The 19,510-nt window shown below is 41.0% G+C and overlaps 1 protein-coding gene across 1 annotated transcript in view; it reads left to right on the top strand.

The window, feature by feature from the left end:
* Window positions 1-19,510, top strand: part of SPAG17 (sperm associated antigen 17) — a 296,302-nt gene that overhangs the window by 210,156 nt on the left and 66,636 nt on the right. The window contains exons 24-27 of the mRNA XM_056115626.1: window positions 3,163-3,335; window positions 9,456-9,573; window positions 12,689-12,864; window positions 15,364-15,523. Coding sequence (XP_055971601.1) covers window positions 3,163-3,335; window positions 9,456-9,573; window positions 12,689-12,864; window positions 15,364-15,523 — 627 coding nt within the window. The remainder of the gene's footprint in view (window positions 1-3,162; window positions 3,336-9,455; window positions 9,574-12,688; window positions 12,865-15,363; window positions 15,524-19,510) is intronic.

Raw genomic sequence — 19,510 nt, 5'->3', positions numbered from 1 at the left:
AAGCCCATTGAAGTTATTATCACGGTCCTCCCGTTGTTCATCGATTTGCTCGAGCAGGTCCAGTAACATGTCCATTTTGAGACTTGTTGTTACTGTGTTTGGCATATCGAATACATCACGGGTAGCTTGCCAGGCTCTGCCGTGCGGATGAGATACTCTCGGTAGCTTTCCGGACTCTCCGCTCTCTGAGAGGGGCGGAGGAATTGAACTCAGGTCGGCAATGTTGGCTGTGTGCAAGGCAAACGCCCTACCACTGTGCTATTATTATATATACTAAAATATGTTTTTATTGAGATTCATGTAATGATAAGAAGGGACCCAGAAAAAATACAAATGCCTAGGACAAGACACTAGTTTCTCACCTGGAGGCTTATGTGAAATTTTAAGTAAGGAGAAGTATAAAGCAACTGCAGTTATCATTCCTAAAAAGTGCTCTAAGTGTCATTTAAAATCACTTATTTCACTATGAACAAAACAAGGATATTCTCATTTATTAATATGCAAAAATATGCTCAAAACTGTTAAAACTATGTTACAGGATATAATAAATCGTGTATCTATTAATTCTTTGTCTTTTTGACCCTATGTTAATTTAACTTTCATCCTATATGCCAAGCATAACCTTAAGTATTCTTCACCTATTCAGAAAAAAAATTTAATTGTTATTAGATGAAACTCATAAAAGATCATAAACGATACATAAAATTATATCATTTAGTAAATACACTGAGAATTACAACTTTGAAACTGTAAGATGTTATAAAAATTCAAAGATTATACCTAAAAGCCTAAGTGGAATTAATCTTTGAATTTTGAATTTTTTTAAAAAAGCAGTCAAATCTGAAAAGAACTGTATAAATAGAATGTAAGATTAAAGTCCAAGAGTTTACTGAATAATGACTTGTTCACTACATAACTAATCAAAAAAATAAATAAAATGTGTATAGTCTAGTTAGTGTATTCTTTAAGTGGATATATTAATATTTAAGAACTGTTACCTGCTAATAGCTAAACATATTTCTAATCCAGTTCTCCATCATGCTCAATTGACAATATATCGCTTTCTAAAGTTTATTTACCTTCATCAAATGAAACATCATGTTCACTGACTAGAAGTTCCTCATTTGGTTTTCTTTTCAGACTCTGGCAACTGTCATTTTACATTTTGATTCTGTTGATTTGGCTTTTTTGGTTTTTGTTGAGCTACACCTGGCAGTGCTCTGGGTGTACTCCTAGTTCTGTCCTCAGGTATCACCCCTAGTGGGGCTCAGGGCACCATATGTGGTACTAGGGATCAAACCAGGATTGGCCACATGCAAGGCAAGTACCCTATCCACTGTACTAATGCTTGGCCCCTAATTTGGTTGTTTAGGTATCTAATATAAGTGGAATCGTAAATATATTTCAGTGACTTAATTATTTTATTTAGCACAGTGTCCTCAAGGACCATACATGTTTTCACATAATACAGACTGTCTTTTTGTTTGTTTGTTTGTTTGTTTGTTTGTTTTTGGTGGGGGAGAGGTGAATCCAGCAATGTTCAGAGGTTGCTCCTGGCTCTGTACTCAGGAATTACTCCTGGCAATGCTCAGGGGACCAAATGGAATGCCAGAGATCATACTTGGGTTGGCTGCTTGCAAGGCAAGTGCCCGACCCACTGTATTGTATTTTCAGCCCTATAATGTCCTTTTTCAAGGATGTAAGTATTCCATTGTATATACAAACAAAGGTGATGAATGACTTAAGAAATTTTCAGTCAATAACATATCTAAACAGACAAAACAATATAGTCTAGGTGTGTGGTAGGTTATATCACCTAGTTTTGTATAACTACACTCATGGTATTGCACAATGACAAAATCACGCAACATGTTTCTCAGAAAATTCTCTGGTAAGTGATATATGACAATGTACATCTGTAGTGTGTGTATGTGTGTATATATACATATATTATTCGCTTATAAACACATTCATTTATTTATTCAATTGTTGATACCTCTTGGGTACCCAATCTTTCTGTTTTAGTTTTTGATGTGCTTTTCCTTATCTCTGACCAGTGTTCACACTGTGCTGCTTAGAAAACTTTCTTCTGCCAGTCACAACATTACTTTCAACAACTAAACTTCCTCCCATCCTTCAGATGTCAGCTTATAGGGTACTTGCTGTGAGAAATGCTTCACAGAAATAACAGTAGAAAGAGACCTGGGTCTTTGGAGTAAGTTGGAATAACCTAGGCAAAGAATCAAAGAAAAGGGGTTCAAGACCCCAGGAATAGTAATGTGAAAATTGAGTAGTATAGAAGAGTGACTCATTGGTAGAAAATTAAACTGTTCAGCTAACCAAAGTGTATGTCATACTGAAATATTCTGTTAGATGCCTCTTCTTCTGATTTTCTGTGGAGTTCCATATTTTCTGTACAACAAACTCAGTATTCAACATTCTATTAATGGTATGTTAATCTAAACTACTTATTATTTAATTTTCTCAAGCCGGGTTCGATTCCTCCGCCCCTCTCGGAGAGCCTGGCAAGCTACCGAGAGTATCTCGCCCGCATGGCAAAGCCTGGCAAGCTACCCGTGACATATTCAATATGCCAAACGTAGTAACAAGTCTCAAAATGGAGACGCTACTGGGCCCACTCAAACAAATCGATAAACAGCGGGAGGACAGTGCAGTGCAGTACAGTGCAGTCTCATTCAGCAATAGCTATTCAATTCACGGTACATAAAAGTAGGTACTTCATAATTTTTTACTGTGCAAGGAAATGGATGGAGATGGAAGAGAGGAGTAACTTCCTGCAACTCTGACTTACTTATATAGAGAACTGTCTGTAGGTTAGGCAACTTGCCAGTACTGAGTAATTGAGATGAATAAAATCATGGTATGTCTTTTCAATATGTGAATTGATCTATGTAGGTAGATGTTTATACATAATATATTTAGATATTTCTGGGGACAGCTATACAATAGTTCAGAGAGAGAATGTAACTGAGATAGATGAGTGAGAACTAGAAGGCAACAAGGAAATCTGTCCAATTGGCAAATGTTAGTCTGCAATACAAAAATTGCTGCCAGCTCATCTCTCAATGAGATGCAGACCTGATGCAGCAATCCTATCAGATATAAATGTTTCATTGACTTGTCTCTCTTTTCTGTGTACAGAGGTTAAAGATCCTAATTTGGAAGCAATGCTGGATATCCCGTCAGCACTTACTCCAACAGTCATTCCTGCCATAGTAGTAGCTCCCCAAGTCAAAGGGAGAGTGAAAAAAGGGAAAGAAAAACCCAAAGAATCTCTTAAAGAAGAGGAGTCACCAAAAGAAGAGGAGAAAAAGGTACAAGGGCCTCAAACCTTAACATCAATGGCCACACTCTGTTTCTGCCTCAATGTTATGTAAAAATCTTGATTATGTCAGTAGCATAATTGCAGTGTATTCATAGTATTATGCAGATGCATTAACATGTCTTTCAGTTTCCACTTTGAATGGGCAAGAGATTAGCAACAGAAAGGGTCCACTCTATGTATTGTCTTATACGAGGGGTCTCAAGTCATATATTCTAAGGCTCAGAAATAGAACTAGCAAGTTCAATCTTTTTTTCACCCTTGTAGCTTGCTTTGAGTTGGTCAGGTTCCTATTTTAAATTCCTTATTTTAAGTACTTTATGAAAGGTCTGGGGCTGGAGCGATAGCACAGCGGGTAGGGTGTTTGCCTTGCATGCAGCCGACCTGGGTTCGATTCCTTCGTTCCTCTCAGAGCCTGGCAATCTACCAAGAGTATCCCACCTGCAGGGCAGAGCCTAGCAAGCTCCCTGTGGCATATCTGATATGCCAAAAGCTGTAACAATAAGTCTCACAATAGAGATGTTACTGGTGCCCGCTCAAGCAAATCTATGAACAATGGGATGACAGTGCTACCATGTTATGAAAGGTCTGGGAACAAGCTGAAGGAAAGAAAAAGCAGAAGCCAGGAGAATCAGGCTGAAATGAGGTTTATTAAAGCCCTCCGGTAGAAGATTCACAGGAAGAATGAGTGATTAAGGGTAGGCTAGTTCCAGGGCTTTTGAGGAGGTTCCAGGAATTCCAACTGCAATCAAAAATCCCTGGGGGTGATAAGAAATCCCTTATGCAGACACTCACCGGTGATTTCAAGGTATCCTTCTACCAGGAGCTCCCTAGACCCACCCAACACTTAAATTTGCTCCCTTAAATAATAATTAGAAGAGAATGCTCTATAACGCACAATGAAAATCTTGCATATGACAGGTTTGGACTTAGCAATGTGCTACAAATTCAGGAGAACTAAGGGACAACCCACTTTTGGTTAAAGAGCAAATCTCTGTTTCCAATCCTTTACCAAATTTGAACACAGACACACGTACACACAATGCGCACGCACACACACACACACACACACACACACACACACACACTTTGAATCTAAACATCTTCCTAATAGAAGAATGTACAAAGGAGGCTCTAGAAGAGGGATTGAAATAAGCCACCAATCAATCCTTGTTAAATAAAAAATGTTCTAATATTAAATATTAAATATTAAAAGGAGCTGGAGCGATAGCACAGCGGGTAGGGCGTTCGCCTTACAAGCGGCCAACATGGCCGACCCGAGTTCGATTCCTCCGCCCCTCTCGGAGAGCCCGGCAAGCTACCGAGAGTATTCGATATGCCAGACACAGTAACAACAAAGTCTCCAATGGAGACGTTACTGGGCCCGCTCGAGCAAATCGACGATCAACGGGAGGGCCTTTTTAATATTAAATGGATTTTGCCATCTCTGAAGGTTCACATCCAACCCCAGACATTCTGCTTGCTCATCATTCTCCAGGTGAGGTTGACTTCCCGGCTAATGGCAGCCCACCCCGTCCATCCTTTCCATGCATGGATTTCCTTCTCTTCCACCCGGCAGCCACCAAGGTCAATCTCCGCTCTCTCCTCATGTCCTCAGCCACACCCCAGGTCCCATCTACACTCCACACTTAATCTACTTAATCTTTCTGCTGTGAATTTACAGCGTCTCTCTGTAGACCCAGCTTCCACCACAAGACCCCATCAAGAGATTTTTTTTTAACCTACTTTCACCCCTACTGTCTCTACCAAAAATTCCTCATGAGACAGCAGTGGTAGCCAGAAAACAATAGAGGCAGACGTAGGAGAATGATTTAGTGAGCAGCAGGCAGAATCTTTGCTCAAAGGATCTGCATTTGAAGTTTCATTCCTAGTGCTCACAAATCATTAGACGTAATGAGAAAACAAAGAAATTCAGACTTTAGCAGATGGGGACAGAAGCCCAGCTAAGTCCTCAAGTTTATCAAAATTCTCAACACTGCCTGAGAATGACCTTAGAACAATAATCTCTTTCGTGGTACTGAAATGAAGAAAGCATTGAATAAGAGATTCACTCGGGAAAACAAATGTGATGCAAAACATTAAATTCATTTCATTCCAACTGAAGGGGCTGAGGGAATAGCAAGGAAAGTACAGTAGCAAGTCACAGCAGCAGAATTGAGGAATCTGAAAACAAAATCAATATAAATGGAGAAAATACAGAGAGCATCAGCAAAAAAGAGAGGTAATATAAAGGAGGGCGGGAGCAATAGCCTGCACCCGGCCGACCCAGGTTCAATTCCTCCGCCCCTCTCGGAGAGCCCGGCAAGCTACCAAGAGTATCTCACCCGCATGGCAAAACCTGGCAAGCTCCCCGTGACATACTCGATATGCCAAACACAGTAACAAGTGCCACAATGGAGATGTTTCTGGGTCCACTCGAGCAAATCGATGAACAACGGGAGGACAGTGACAGTGACAATATAAAGGAGAATTTTTAACATGGGAAGAATAATTTTTTTTTTAGCTTTGGACTTCCTGGCTCTAAGCTCTTGCTTCCTTTCAGTGACTGGAGTTCAAAGCTATGATCTTTTCTATCAGTAGTTCTTTTTTTTTTCTTTGACTTTCCCTATGATTTTGAGATTATTCCTCTTGCTATTGTCTAGAAAATATCTTATCAAGTTATTGATAAGTGGTGGCAAGTTTAATTCTACCTTAGTAGAATTTATCTTTTATCTTTTTCTTAAATTATTGCATTGGATATTATTTTTATGATACTGATTCTTCCATAGTTTCTTTTTTATCATACTGAAGATAATTATATCTTAAATTACTAAGTTTGCATCCTAGTTGGATATTGATTTTGTGACAGTCTCTTTTTGCATTGTGCGAACATATATAGTTCAATCACGGATGAACTATGTGGGAAGACAATTCGTATTGTTATAAGAAGACTCACTTTGTCTTGATTTACAAAGAGATAGGTTTAACATGTAAGTTTAAAAGCAGTATAATATAGATTTTTTAATTTAAATAGTTTTAAAGTAAATTAATTTTATTAGGTCCCAGAAATAGAATATGTGAGTTCAAATGTGTGATGCATTCAGTGGCTGAGAACTGCTTCGCCAGGCCTCCCCAAGAGAGGAACTAAGAGATGGGGGACTCACAGATAGATGGCAAAAATGACCTGTTTAATGCAGAGCTGTTAGCATACTTAAAGAATATTTCAGGGGCCTCAGATTATAGGACTGCACATAGATGAGATTGATCATTTACAGCGATAAAGTACTTCAACAGAGGCAGTTCTTAGCACTGTCACTGTAGCACTGTCCTCCTGCTGTTCATCGATTTTCCCAAGCAGGCACCAGTAACATCTCCATTGTGAGACTTCTTGTTACTATTTTTGACAAATTGAATACGCCACAGGGAGCCTGCCAGGCTCTGTCATGCAGGCAGGATACTCTCCGTAGCTTGCCCAGCTCTCTGAAAGGGACAGAGGAATTGAATCTGGGATGGCCTCCTGCAAGGCAAATGCCCTACCCGCTGTGCTATTGCTCCAGCCCAGGGGCAATTCTTAGAGGCAATTCCTAGGGGAATTAACTTAAAGAGTTGTTCTGTCTCCCAAGGACATCTATATTACTTTTCTCTTTCCCTAGTACTTGCAGTTATTTGGTTAAATGCAGTAAGAGATAAAGATTCCAAAACAGTTCTGTGAGTTCAGAAGGTAAGTAAGTCCTTTACCATAAATCCCAGACTAAGTCCTCAGACCAATTTGGCTTTTCCTTCCCCTAGGAGTCCTGTCTTTTAAGTCACAATGGCTTGAATCAAGATTGTGCTTTTTGTTTTCTAGACTGTCCCATTTTGATGCCCAGGCAGCTATGACACTTGCCCCAGGTCCATCCAAGTCCCATGGTGGGTCCCCCACCTGTTCTGGGACCTTAGGGACTACGGTAACTAAAGTCTGAGTCAAGTAATTATGATGAATGCCCAGGAGTGGATATATTTCAGGGTCAATCAACTAAATATTAGGAGAATAGCATCAACAGTGTTTTTGTGTTTAAGCAAAGAACACTGCCCTAAAGCAAAATACGGAAAGGTTGTAGGGGAAAAGAAAAGCAAGCAGTTCGCTACAAATACAAAGTCCAGAATCACCAGGTTTTACTTTATCAGTAACTAAGCCTAACTTGGGAAATTCTAACAATGAGAGGAAAAGCACAAAGGAAAGGTTAAAGATAAACTCACGGTATTAGGGGTGCTCCTAAGAGTATTACAAGCTTCTTTGGGAGGAGGAAAAGGACATTTCACTGATGGTGCCTAAAACACTTAGGGTTAATGACCACGACCACGACCACCCTGTTGTTCGTCGACTGCCTCGAGCAGGTGCCAGTAACGTCTTCTTCGTCCTAGCCCTGAGATTTTTGTTTTTTTAAAGTGCCATATTCAAGGCTTTTTCAGGGTTAGGAGAATGAGACCCATCATTGTTACTGGTATTTGGCATATTGGGTATACCACGGGGAGTTTGCCAGACTCTGCCTTGTGGGCAGGTTACATTTGGTAGCCTGCCAGTTTGTCCAAAGTGGGAATGAGATGATAAGATGTCGCGCGTAACTTCCGGGAGCTGAGTGTGATAATCTCTGGATCCTGGCCATTGTTGGAGTTACCCGGCAGTTGGTGGGTGTAACTGTCTAGTTACTGGCAGGTCCAGTCCCAAACCGTGCAGGCTTGGAGATCTCAGTCTCAGGTCCCACACACCTGGGTTCCTCTGCCAGTTCTTTTATGTGTGAGGCTCATCCAAGTGTGTGGAGAGTGGTCCCAGCATGGCCTTGGCTGGGCCCCGGAGGTCTTCAGCTGTTGGGCCCTGGTGGAGACAGTCAGACACAGGGTAGGAGACTCTGCCTTGTTCTATTAGGGTTAATAGCCAACAATAATACAATGGGTAAGGCACTTGCTTTGCACACAGTCAACCTGGGTTCAATCCCTGAAATCATGTATGGTCCCCAAAGTCTCACCAGGAGTGATCCTTGGGTAGAGGGTCAGGAGTAACCCTTGAGAAATACTGGGTGTGCACCCCACACCAAAAAAAATGTATTGAAAACATCAGTAGAAAACCATTTTGTTAAAGCTTTCCAAAGAGAACAACATAGAACAACATGCCACAGAGATGCCTCCATACCACACACCAGGCTGTCTCACCTCTGGGGGGGTGAGGGGGGGGGGGCTAAGTTCCCCTCCTTGCCGCAACAGAGCCCCAGCAGTCTCAAGAATGGGTGAACACAGCCAAAAAACTCCAGAACACAATTGCCATCATGCTCACAGTCACTCTCCACAAATTCAGAATAGCCTCACCCATGAGTGAATCTGCTGTGTAACCATATTTTAAATTTTAGAATTCCTGGACATCTCATACTGTACACCACTGATGTACCAAGAGTAGCACACCACATTTGATGGGGTTTAAAGTATAAGGCAACCAATCTCAAGGGGAAAATGCACACACACACACACACACACACACACACACACACACACAGTCAAACCTTTAACAAACATGTTAGTAATCTCTTATACAAGGGCTTAATGGCTGTAGGGTGAAATACAACAATCTTCACACACTTTCCTCTAAGGAAACTATTTTTGGGTCACTTTTAGCAGATTATTCATAACAAGCAATACAAAATTATTTCGGTTGTACTTTGGGGGCATGGTTTGGGATTTGGGGTAGAAACATTCAAAATATTGTGGTGGGTAGATGCAATGATGGTGGGATTGGTGCTTGAATATTAAATGTAATGAATCATTGTGAACAACTTTATAAAAATTAAATTAAATTTTAAAAGAAGAAAACCAGTGTTTTTAATGATGATGGGAAATTGTTGACTTTTTGTATAATACTAGATTTGTGTTGGCAGGTTTTTTATTTGAGTATTTTTTCTCATTTTACAAAAGAATTTCACATGATTTTTTTCTTAGGTTTGTGTGTTTCATATATTTTTAACTACTTGTTCATTTTTTTGTCTGTAATGAAGGAAAAGCAGAACAATATAGACAATAACTCATTTATAAATAAGTAACTTGTTCAGAAAGTGACAATTAATTTACATTCTAACTATTTCAGGAAGAACCAGAACCAGAACTTGTTATTGAAGAGATTCCCTTTGCTCCCACTTTCCAAAATCTTAATGTCTCTTGCCCCAATGGACTTCTCGTTACCTTCCTTGGGCAAGAGTATTCAGGTAAGAGCTGTTGGAGAGGGCCAAGGAAGCAGGGGGAAAAAAACCATTTTAAGGAAAATGAATGGGCAGCAAAATTTTGCATTTTTCTATCAGTTAAGCAAACTTACTGTCAACCGTCATATTGAGTTGCTATAGCACTGTTGCTAATAGTTGATTGCATGTATCATCCTAAGACCACACCCACCTTCAGGGTTTTAAAAAAAATATTTTGAGAAGAACACCCACTGCTGCTTCAGATTTACTCCTGGCTCTATGTTCAGAGATCGCTTGTGGAAGGATTGGGGGAAGATATATGTGATACCAGGGATGAAACCCAGGTATGGGTCAGGCACTATCTAAGTAGTAAATACTAAATGCATGACAAAATACAAATACTATAAGTGAAATCCTAGTAATTCCAGAATGAGGAAGTTGAGGCAATACACATTTCAGTGTCAATGTATATAACTTTATTCCTTAGTGGTAGGACTAAAATAATGTTCTTGGTCTTGGTCCCATGATGGAAAGTGCTTTATATACTATGCAGCTCTGACCCCCTTCGGTCTACAAAGAGTTGCGGTCTAGTGATTTGCTGATCTTCTCAAAACAATAGGGCAGTGAGAGCCAAGTAAGTAAAGATAAGTGCTCCTTTAATGGATAATGGAAAACTGGTCTTGTTCCAGGTATGAATATGTAATTTATAGATTCTGTTATTTTTGTTGATTTTTGCACATGGCACTTAGCTAATTAAGATTAATGAGACACCCACCTTGGTGATTGAATTTGAATATTATTTAAAGAAAGCTCACTATGCAGTAGAATTTGAAGATACAACAAAGAACATACCGAATTGAAATTTGAATTCTAGCTAGGTAAAGGTATTCTAACTAATCCTTTCAATTGCTTCTGCCTCTCTGCCGTATTCCCCTGTCTGATAAATATTGTGTCAGTAGATGGTGAATTTTTCATAATTATGTTACTTATCAAAGAAAAAATATATACTTATTTAAAAACAATTCAGTGTTGTGTTTGCTGGCCAGCCAACTAAAAGAAAACTGGATGATATTGTTGATCTACTTTGTTTAAATTTTTCTTTAATTTGACTTTGGGAATTATGATACTTGTTTCTACTTACAAGTTCTGGTTTTTATGATGGGACCAGTTATGTGTGCTACCAGGGACTGGAGACTAAAGTCAAAGGTTCTATTAGTGTTTGAGAGTTACATTAAGAATACTGCAATATCTGGTCTAGAGAAACAGTACAATGGGTAAGGTGCCTGCCTTGCACACATCCACCTGGGTTCAATTCCTGACATCTCCTATGTTACCCCCAAGCCCCTCGGGGAATAAATCCTAAATTTAGAGCCAGGAGTGACTCCTTTAGCATCTCTGGGTGTGACCCAAAAACTTAAAAGAGAGAGAGAGAGAGAGAGAGAGAGGAAGAGAGAGAATACTGATATAAGTGTAACGTGTTTCAAGTTCAAGAGCATATTTAATTGTTTTATTCAGTCACCTCTTGTCAAGCCCCAGGTTAATACCTGTTTTGTCTGTCTTTTCTATTAATTTCATTATACATTCTACTATTTTCATTCCTATGTCAGAGAAAACAGTGTGGCTCACAATTACTTTGGAGTCAGAAAGGTAGTTCAACACGTTGGGCACTTTGCCTCACACTCTGCCTACAGGCATATTTAATTTTTCCTCTATACATTTTGAATCTTTACTCTGAACAAAATTGCAACAGTATCTACCAAAATAAGTATCAGTATCTCTTCATCGATCAGTTTGGGACAAAGGGAAAAAAATAAGGTGGTATAAAAAGAAAAAGAAGCTGAGACAGGTTCTTTCCTGGGTGATGATGTTTGGACAAGTCATAAAATAAGTCATAAAAGTATATTTGTTATATATCAAGCAGGGTTGGTGTGCTTATTAAGTGAGAAAATATCTTCTAACTTGGAATTTATTATTCTAAATTAAGATTTTTTTGATAAAAGTAAAGATGGTTGTTTTATAGCATAAAAAAAAAAGTTTAGGGCTGGAACCAATAGTATGACGGCATGCAGAGCAACCAGGATTCAATTCCCGGCACCACGTGTGGTTCCCCTGAGACCACCAGAAGTAATCTGTAAGCACAGAGCCAGTAATAAACCCTGAGCACCACCGGGTGTGGCCCCCAAAACCAAAATAAGAAAAACAGTTCACACAGAGACTTGTTCAAATCACAGTTCTGCCACATACTGGCTCTGTGACTTTGGGGAGGTTATAATGCAGCCCAACTTCCATGTTTCCATCTGAAAACTCTGTAGAATCCAAGTGTCTCCTTAAAGGGTAATTGGGCTGGAGTGGAGAAAATAAAATCAAATAAATAGCATAGAAAACTTTCTCAATGAATGTTTATTATTCTATACCTGTTATTACTTTTCTGATTGGAGGCAAGTCATCACAAAGGGCCCTTATTCCAAAACATTTTATTACCAGCCTGCTGTAGTTCTCAAAACACCATCATTAGATATTAACACACCACCTTAAACACGGAGAAGAGGAAATTGCTCAGCAAGCACGGAGTAGCTCCTGCGTACCAGAAATTCTCAATAGTAGGACTCTCTTTTGAAGGGCTGATGCGGCTCTTTTGTCCATGGGAGTCAGCAAAGAGCACAAACGCTGCACAAAATCTGGATTTGTTAGAGATGAGGGATTGGAGATGATAACTTGGCAAATTGATGAATGGCTTAGGAAGAGCAATCTCTGGGTCAGTGACCTCCCTTGCGGCTCCAGACAACATGAGGTCACCAGACAAGTCATCCAGTGCAAAAGCTTTTCAAAGAGAAATGTGTGTACCACTGGAGGGAAAGGGCACATCAAAGACAGTAGCCAAATGCCTTCCTAATTTTTCCGAGAGAGAATGGCTTATGCACGGAGAGGGAAGGTGCCCCACAAATACTGGTTTGTGACCTCTTTGGATGTCTCTCACCATCACAGGGACAGCAGTGGCCCAGTATTTGCAGTCACAATGACACGAACCTACACTGTCACATGGAGGCAGGCAACAGAATGAGAACAACTGCCTGAGAAGACAAAAATTCCAACGAGGCACAGCACTGCCCAGGTCATAGTAAACCTTTTCTTTTTTTTTCAGATCAATTTCTTATGGATGAGGACCTTATTTGTGACATCAGGGTCCGACAGAGCTACCCCCAGAAAGTGAGGCACTCTGAGTTCTACAAGGAGAGGCCACTGATGGAGCAGGAGGCCTCGAGGGTCATCACCAGCCAAGGCACTGTTGTCAAATACATGTTGGATGGATCCACAGAGGTAAAGTAAAATTTCAGATAACTTACTCCTCTTTTGCCACAAAGTAAAACTAGCTTTGGGTAGGGAAAGAGAGACCGCTCATTTGAAAATGGAATGGCATGACCATTTCAACACAGAATGCAAAATAAGATGATCTTTCTAAGATCCAGGATTGTAGAGAGAACCTAATGTTTACTTAGCCTCCTCCTCTCTCCTCATCTTCAAATAATAGAAAATACTAAAATATAAGGAATTAGCACCAGTATTGAAGAATAACAAATTGTTTTATCCAGGGATCTGAAGACAGGAGAATTCTAGAAAATGGGATGGGATCATATTGTGAAGAACTATAAGTATGCCTAAAATGTAGACAGCCTGGGGAGATAGCTCAAATGGAAGAGAACATGCTTACCATGGATGAGTCCTGAGACCTATTCCTGGTCCTGTCATTTTTTTAAAATAAACAACATCTAACTTATTACTTTTGCTGCAAGAGTTAAAAAAAAATCCCTTGCTGTGAAATTAAAAATCTAAATGAAAGTTCAAACACAGATGTTCCACATATGGAGCCCTAGGTTCAGAACATCAGGTTAACAGCCAGGTTACATTACTCTCTAGAAGATGAGAACCAGAAACCCTAATAACCAGAAGTCATGTGTCCTGCTCTGATGACGTCCCCGCCCCCATTTTCACAGGCAAGGAGCTTCTTTCAGACATGACCCCACTAGTGAAATAAATTGACTTTTCAGTGAGAAATATAACCATGAACCCAGCAATCATCTATTTGTGAGAAAAGGAACCCTATTAAAGAATGATGCAAAATTCAATGAGAGAAATAACATCTAGCAATAAGAGTAATTTTTAAATCTTTTTTTGAAAATGAATAAAAGTACTAGAATCTAAATGTGGGCACTTGAGGCACTGAGACATTAGCAGTCCATAAAAACGATTTTTAGACACTCTTTTGCAAAAAAAAAAATCCAAGAGTTCTTAGATATTAAAACTGACAATTGTAGAGGCCAAGGGTGTAATATGGCTCAGGGACAGAGTACATACATCACATGTATGAGGTCCTGGGCTCAATCCAAAACAAAAGATAGCAATTGCGAAAGATTATGAGAAAGGAATTATGGGAAAGAAAAATGTTGAGGTATTGAAAGGGGATCAATGAACTAGAATTTTCAGAAGAACAAAATACGGGGAATAAAGGGAGGGAAAGAAAAGGGCGTCTTCTCAGAACTTAAAAAAAAAAGACTGAGATTAAATAATACCAAGAGAGAGTAGAGAGACTTTTATGGAAATGAAACACTTCTCAATGACACGCCTCTAATGGAATTGCTAGAAAAATGAAATAGAGTGCTGCCCTCGACCCTGGGTTCCAAGCAGCTCCCGTCCTTATTCATAATTACCACAGAAATGGTATTTCTGTATTAAGTACAGGGTAGAGATGATTGCTACAATGGAGGGAAGAGGACTGGGGAACATTCCAGGTTTCCTTTGATCCCCACCCAGTCACTTATCACTTGTCGCCCCATTGTTTGTCGATTTGCTTGAGCGGGTGCCAGTAACGTCTTCATTCGTCCCTGTCGCATGATAGTGTAGCCCAATAGTGTACTGGGGGCTCTTTCAGGCTCAGGGGAATGAGGCCAGTAATTATTACTGTTTTTGGCATATCGAATATGTCACAGGTAGCTTGCCAGGCTCTGCCATGTGGGCAGAATACTCTCGGTAGCTTGCTGGGCTTTCCGAAAGGGATGGAGGCTTTTGTGGTCTCCAGGAAATAGTACCTCACTCTCTTCTGGGAGCTTTGTTTTATAGTCTCTGGATCTTGGGCGTTGATGTGATTACATGGCACCCAGGGCAGTTTGTGAGTATGACTGTCAAGCTACTAGAAAATGGGGGATCTGGGTGGAGGAGATCCAGTCCCAATTCGAGCAGGCTTGGAGATCTCAGCCCCGGGTCCCACATACCTGGGTTCTTCTGCTGGTTCCTTCATGTGTGAGGTTCATCCGAGCATGTGGAGAGTGGCCTTGAGTATGGCTGTGACTGGGTTCTGGAGATTTTTGGCTGCCGGGGTTCTGCTTGGGGTGGGGAGGGAAACTCAACTCACCCTCCTCCGAGGGGCCCCAGTAAAGACAGCCTGGCGTGGGGGCAGGACATTCTGCCCCCACAGTACTGGAAGAAATATCCTTTGTAGACCACAGATCTGGATGGACAAAAAAAGTTAGAACCAAAACAGTGCTGGATTTGGAGTTGGCGTATGTGAAACAGCAGATTCAAACAAACAAACAAAAAGAAGGAAAGGAAAAAAATGAAGGTAACAGGAACCATAGTAGAGTTCATTGCGCTGATGAATAAGCTATTGACTCTGTGCTCCAAATATGCCTTTTAATTGCTTTGTGATGCTTGATCTTTGGGTTAATTTTCATTTAAACCTGTTCATGCCCTTCATTTCACATAGCGTTTGTGAGTAACCAGCCTCTTCCTTCTGAAAAGGCTAAACATTTACTGTTCTTTCAGATTCTCTTTGCAAACGGTGCTGTGAGCAGTAGTCCTGATCCAGGACCCATTTGTCCCCCTCCTGAGGCTACAACAAGTCTTCACAACAGTGGGGACATAATGGACAACATGTCTCAGCAGAAATCAGAAATTGCAGTTTTTGATTCTGTTCCGAGGAAAGGTAATGATTGATTTCTGATCAGCTTTAATAAAGTCTTCAAGTGGCATTGAACAGTAAAAAGGTAAAAGGTAAAGGCCCTCCCGTTGATCGTCGATTTGCTCGAGCGGGCCCAGTAACGTCTCCATTGGAGACTTTGTTGTTACTGTGTCTGGCATATCTAATACTCTCGGTAGCTTGCCGGGCTCTCCGAGAGGGGCGGAGGAATCGAACTCGGGTCGGCCATGTTGGCCGCTTGTAAGGCGAACGCCCTACCGCTGTGCTATCGCTCCAGCCCATTGAACAGTAGAATTATTATTATTATACTTCTCATTTATGAATAATTTCCTAGAAAGGTACATCCATATATCATATATATGAGTGGTAATTGGAAGTTACTTTATGTATTGGAACTCAGAGTTTCAAGAATTGCATTTTTCTCTTGATCATAAGTAAAAGTAAAGTAAAGGCCCTCCCGTTGATCATCGATTTGCTTGAGCGGGCCCAGTAACGTCTCCATTGGAGACTTTGTTGTTACTGTGTTTGGCATATCCAATACGTCATGGGGAGCTTGCCAGGCTCTGCCGTGTGGACGAGATACTCTCAGTAGCTTGCCGGGCTCTCCGAGAGGGGCAGAGGAATCGAACTCGGGTTGGCCATGTTGGCTGCGTGCAAGGCAAACGCCCTACCACTGTGCTATCGCTCCAGCCCCTGCCTCACTGTATACTCTCACACAAGATTAGCTCTTACCTGCCCTGTTGTCTTAGGGTTGGTTTTGCAGAGCAGTGGTGTCAAGGCGCTGAGCAGGCATCCTTGGGGTTCTGACTTTTTCCTCAAAGTGGCAAGATAGCCACAGCAGAAAGGAAACAGGTAAACACAAAAACTTCCATGTGTGTCTCCTTATCAGGGAAGAAATTGCTTCCAGATTCCAGAGTTTGCAACTCTTACACCTTGTTGACTAGACCTGGTCAGGGACTGAAACGTGGAAAACAATAATCTAATATTGTTTTCCCTTTTTTCTTAGAATCTGAATACAACTAGTAAGAAAAAAGGTGAAGCAACCAACAGTGTCTGCCATACTGTATCAAGCAGACCTGCTCTCCTCAGAGAGCTTCTGATTTGTACTCCCACCACTAGTAGGAACATGTCTACTTCCTCATATTCTTGCCAGTGCTGGCTATCGTTATTTGTTTTTAAGTAGACAAGCAATACCTCTTTTATATAAATAAGCACAATTTGGCACATGCATACAATGGAATACTGTTCAACTTTTAAAAGGAAAACTTTTTGATTTGCTTTGGTTTTGGGGTTTTGGGTAACACCCAGTGGTGCTCAGGGCTCACTCCTGACTCTGTGCTCAGGAATCACTCCTGGTAGTGCTTGGGGAACCATGTACAATACCAGAAATTGAACCAGGCTTGGCAAGCAACTTACCCCCGAAATATCTCTCCAGCCCAGAAGAAACTTTTTCACATATGATAAAATAGAAACAAACCTTGTGTCCATTATGTTAGGTGAAATAAACTAGTCGTATAAAAGCCACGTTTGAGCTATTTAGAATAGTCAAATTCGGAGACGGGATCAGAGAGCTAGAACAGCGGGTAAGGCACTTGCCTTGCATGTAGTTCACTTGGGTTTGATCCCTGGCACCACGTATGGTTTCCCAAGCACCACCAGGAGTGATCCCTGAGCAGAGCCAGGAGTAACCTCTGAGCATCATCAGGTGTGACCCAAAAATCCGAAATTATACGTATATTTTAATATAAAAATAAAATTAAATAAAATCAGAGACAAAATTTTGGTTGGCAGGGGCTTATGGGGAATCAAAGGGAGGTATTGGGTTTCATTTCCACTTTACAAGTGTTTCAGAGATGGAGATAGTGAAAGTAATATGGCATTGTGAATGTTTTTAATACTACCGAACTAGACTCTTAAAAGAGAGTGTAAATTTTATAAAAGTGTATTTTACCAAAATATTCAAGTTTTTAGTAGCTCTAAAAAAGGAAAACTGGGCTGAAGAAATAGTGTAGTGTCTTAAGATGCCAGCCTTATGATCTTGCAGGCATATTGTCATGAGTTCGAATCTCTAGTGTCCCATATATGCTGAGGATGTTTCTGGTCACTGTGCTATCTGATCCTGCAGCCCTTCTTTTAGTGATTACCTCTGCCAAATTAACGAAAAAAAGTGAATTAATTTTTATGTCAATTTATATCTCTCTTATTTGTAATGCGATTAAATAGTTAAAGGTATTTTCTTGTGAATTTTCAATTTACACCTTGTCTTGATTTTCTATGGGATAGTCATCTGTTGGAGTACACGGCTAGCAAATGAGGGCAACTGAGGCTTAAGTTGAGAAGGCAGGTGCCCAGGAGTGAATAATATTCAAAGCCAATCAATTCCTAAGTTATAAAGCATAATATTAATTAATTGTCTTCCTGTATCTATACAAAAGGACATTGCATTAAGGTAAACTGCTCAAAAGACATAAGGAGAGGAGAAAGGCAATATTAACTTACAGTACAGCTTCAGTGTCTAAGAAGGATGAGACCTTACAAATTGGTTGGGGAAGAGAGCATAGAAGTGGTTACAGACTGACAAAGTAATGGGAGTGACTCGGGAGCACTGTGATGGGTACAAGCTGATATACCTAAGCTCCGTGTACTCCAACAGTCATCATGTTCATATTATTTTAGGAAATATCTTTATGTAAGATATGTGTTTCTGTGTACCAATCACAGTTATGAGCTATTTAAAATTATTTTTTTTCTTTTTGGATCACACCCAGCGATGCACAGGGGTTACTCCTGGCTCTGCACTCAGGAGTTACCCCTGGCAGTGCTCAGGGGACCATATGGAATGCTGGGAATCGAACCCGGGTCGGCCGCGTGCAAGGCAAACGCCTTACCCTCTGTGCTATCTCTCCAGCCCCTATTTAAAATTATTAAAGGATTTTAAATATTAAATCATAAAATTCTCAGAACCTTGTGAGATGCATGTTTAAGCAATCCTAAGTTACAGATGATAAAATTAGGATACAGTGATCTTCCTTGCTTCCTTCCTTCCTTCCTTCCTTCCTTCCCTCCCTCCCTCCCTCCCTCCCTCCCTCCCTCCTTCCTTCCTTCCTTCCTTCCTTCCTTCTTTCCTTCCCTCCTTCCTTCCTCTCTTCCACCCTACCTCCTTCTCTCCTCCCTTCCTTCCTTCCTTCCTTCCTTCCACCCAACCTCCTTCTCTCCTCCCTTCCTTCCTTCCTTCCACCCAACCTCCTTCTCTCCTTCCTTCCTTCCTTCCTTCCTTCCTTCCTTCCTTCCTTCCTTCCTTCCTTCCTCTCTCTCTCTCTCTTTCTCTCTTTCTCTCTCTCTCTCTCTCTCTCTCTCTCTCTCTCTCTCTCTCTCTCTCTCTCTCTCTCTCTCTCTCCCTCTTTGAAAAGTATCCCAGTAGCTTTCAAAATTTCCCAGCTCAAGGGCTCCCTCTTTTGTTGATAAAGCACTTGACATGAGAGTAATCACGTCTCTTAAAGTCTAAACCTGCACCAGTGAGGGATCCCCTCGGTGACTTCCACCACTTACTGCACTGCCCCGTCCTATTCTCAGGTCACCGCCTGCCCCTCATGCTCCTACTTCCGCTCAAGGTCCGGTCCCTGAGTTCGCTCCCTGCCAGACCGTGTCCACCTGCCTCCTGCTCCAGCTGACCCCCTTCCTGTGCCTCGCGACCTCCCCGCCTCATCCCCACAGCCACCCTCCACCCGTGAGCCTACAGTTCTTCTGTGTGCTGGACTCCAGCAGTTCCTATCTCTGTCCGGGCAGCATTTGTGTCCTAGCTCTGCCATCATCGATCCATCCAAAAAATTTTCACAGGGCTACAGTGAAAATTTCTATACTAGAAAAAAAAATTTCTATACTAGAAATCAGTATAGGCGTATAAGCACCTGCTTGATCCTGTGAGTAGGAGCACCAGATCAGTGTCAGCTCCACAGAGCCACCAAGCACCAGAAGCAACAGGAATTTCAAACA

This window comes from Sorex fumeus, unplaced genomic scaffold, assembly GCF_029834395.1.
Source record: "Sorex fumeus unplaced genomic scaffold, SorFum_2.1 ptg000001l, whole genome shotgun sequence".
NCBI lineage: Eukaryota > Metazoa > Chordata > Mammalia > Eulipotyphla > Soricidae > Sorex > Sorex fumeus.
Note: the sequence above shows the minus strand (reverse complement) of the source record. Positions and strands in the feature narration are given on the sequence as shown.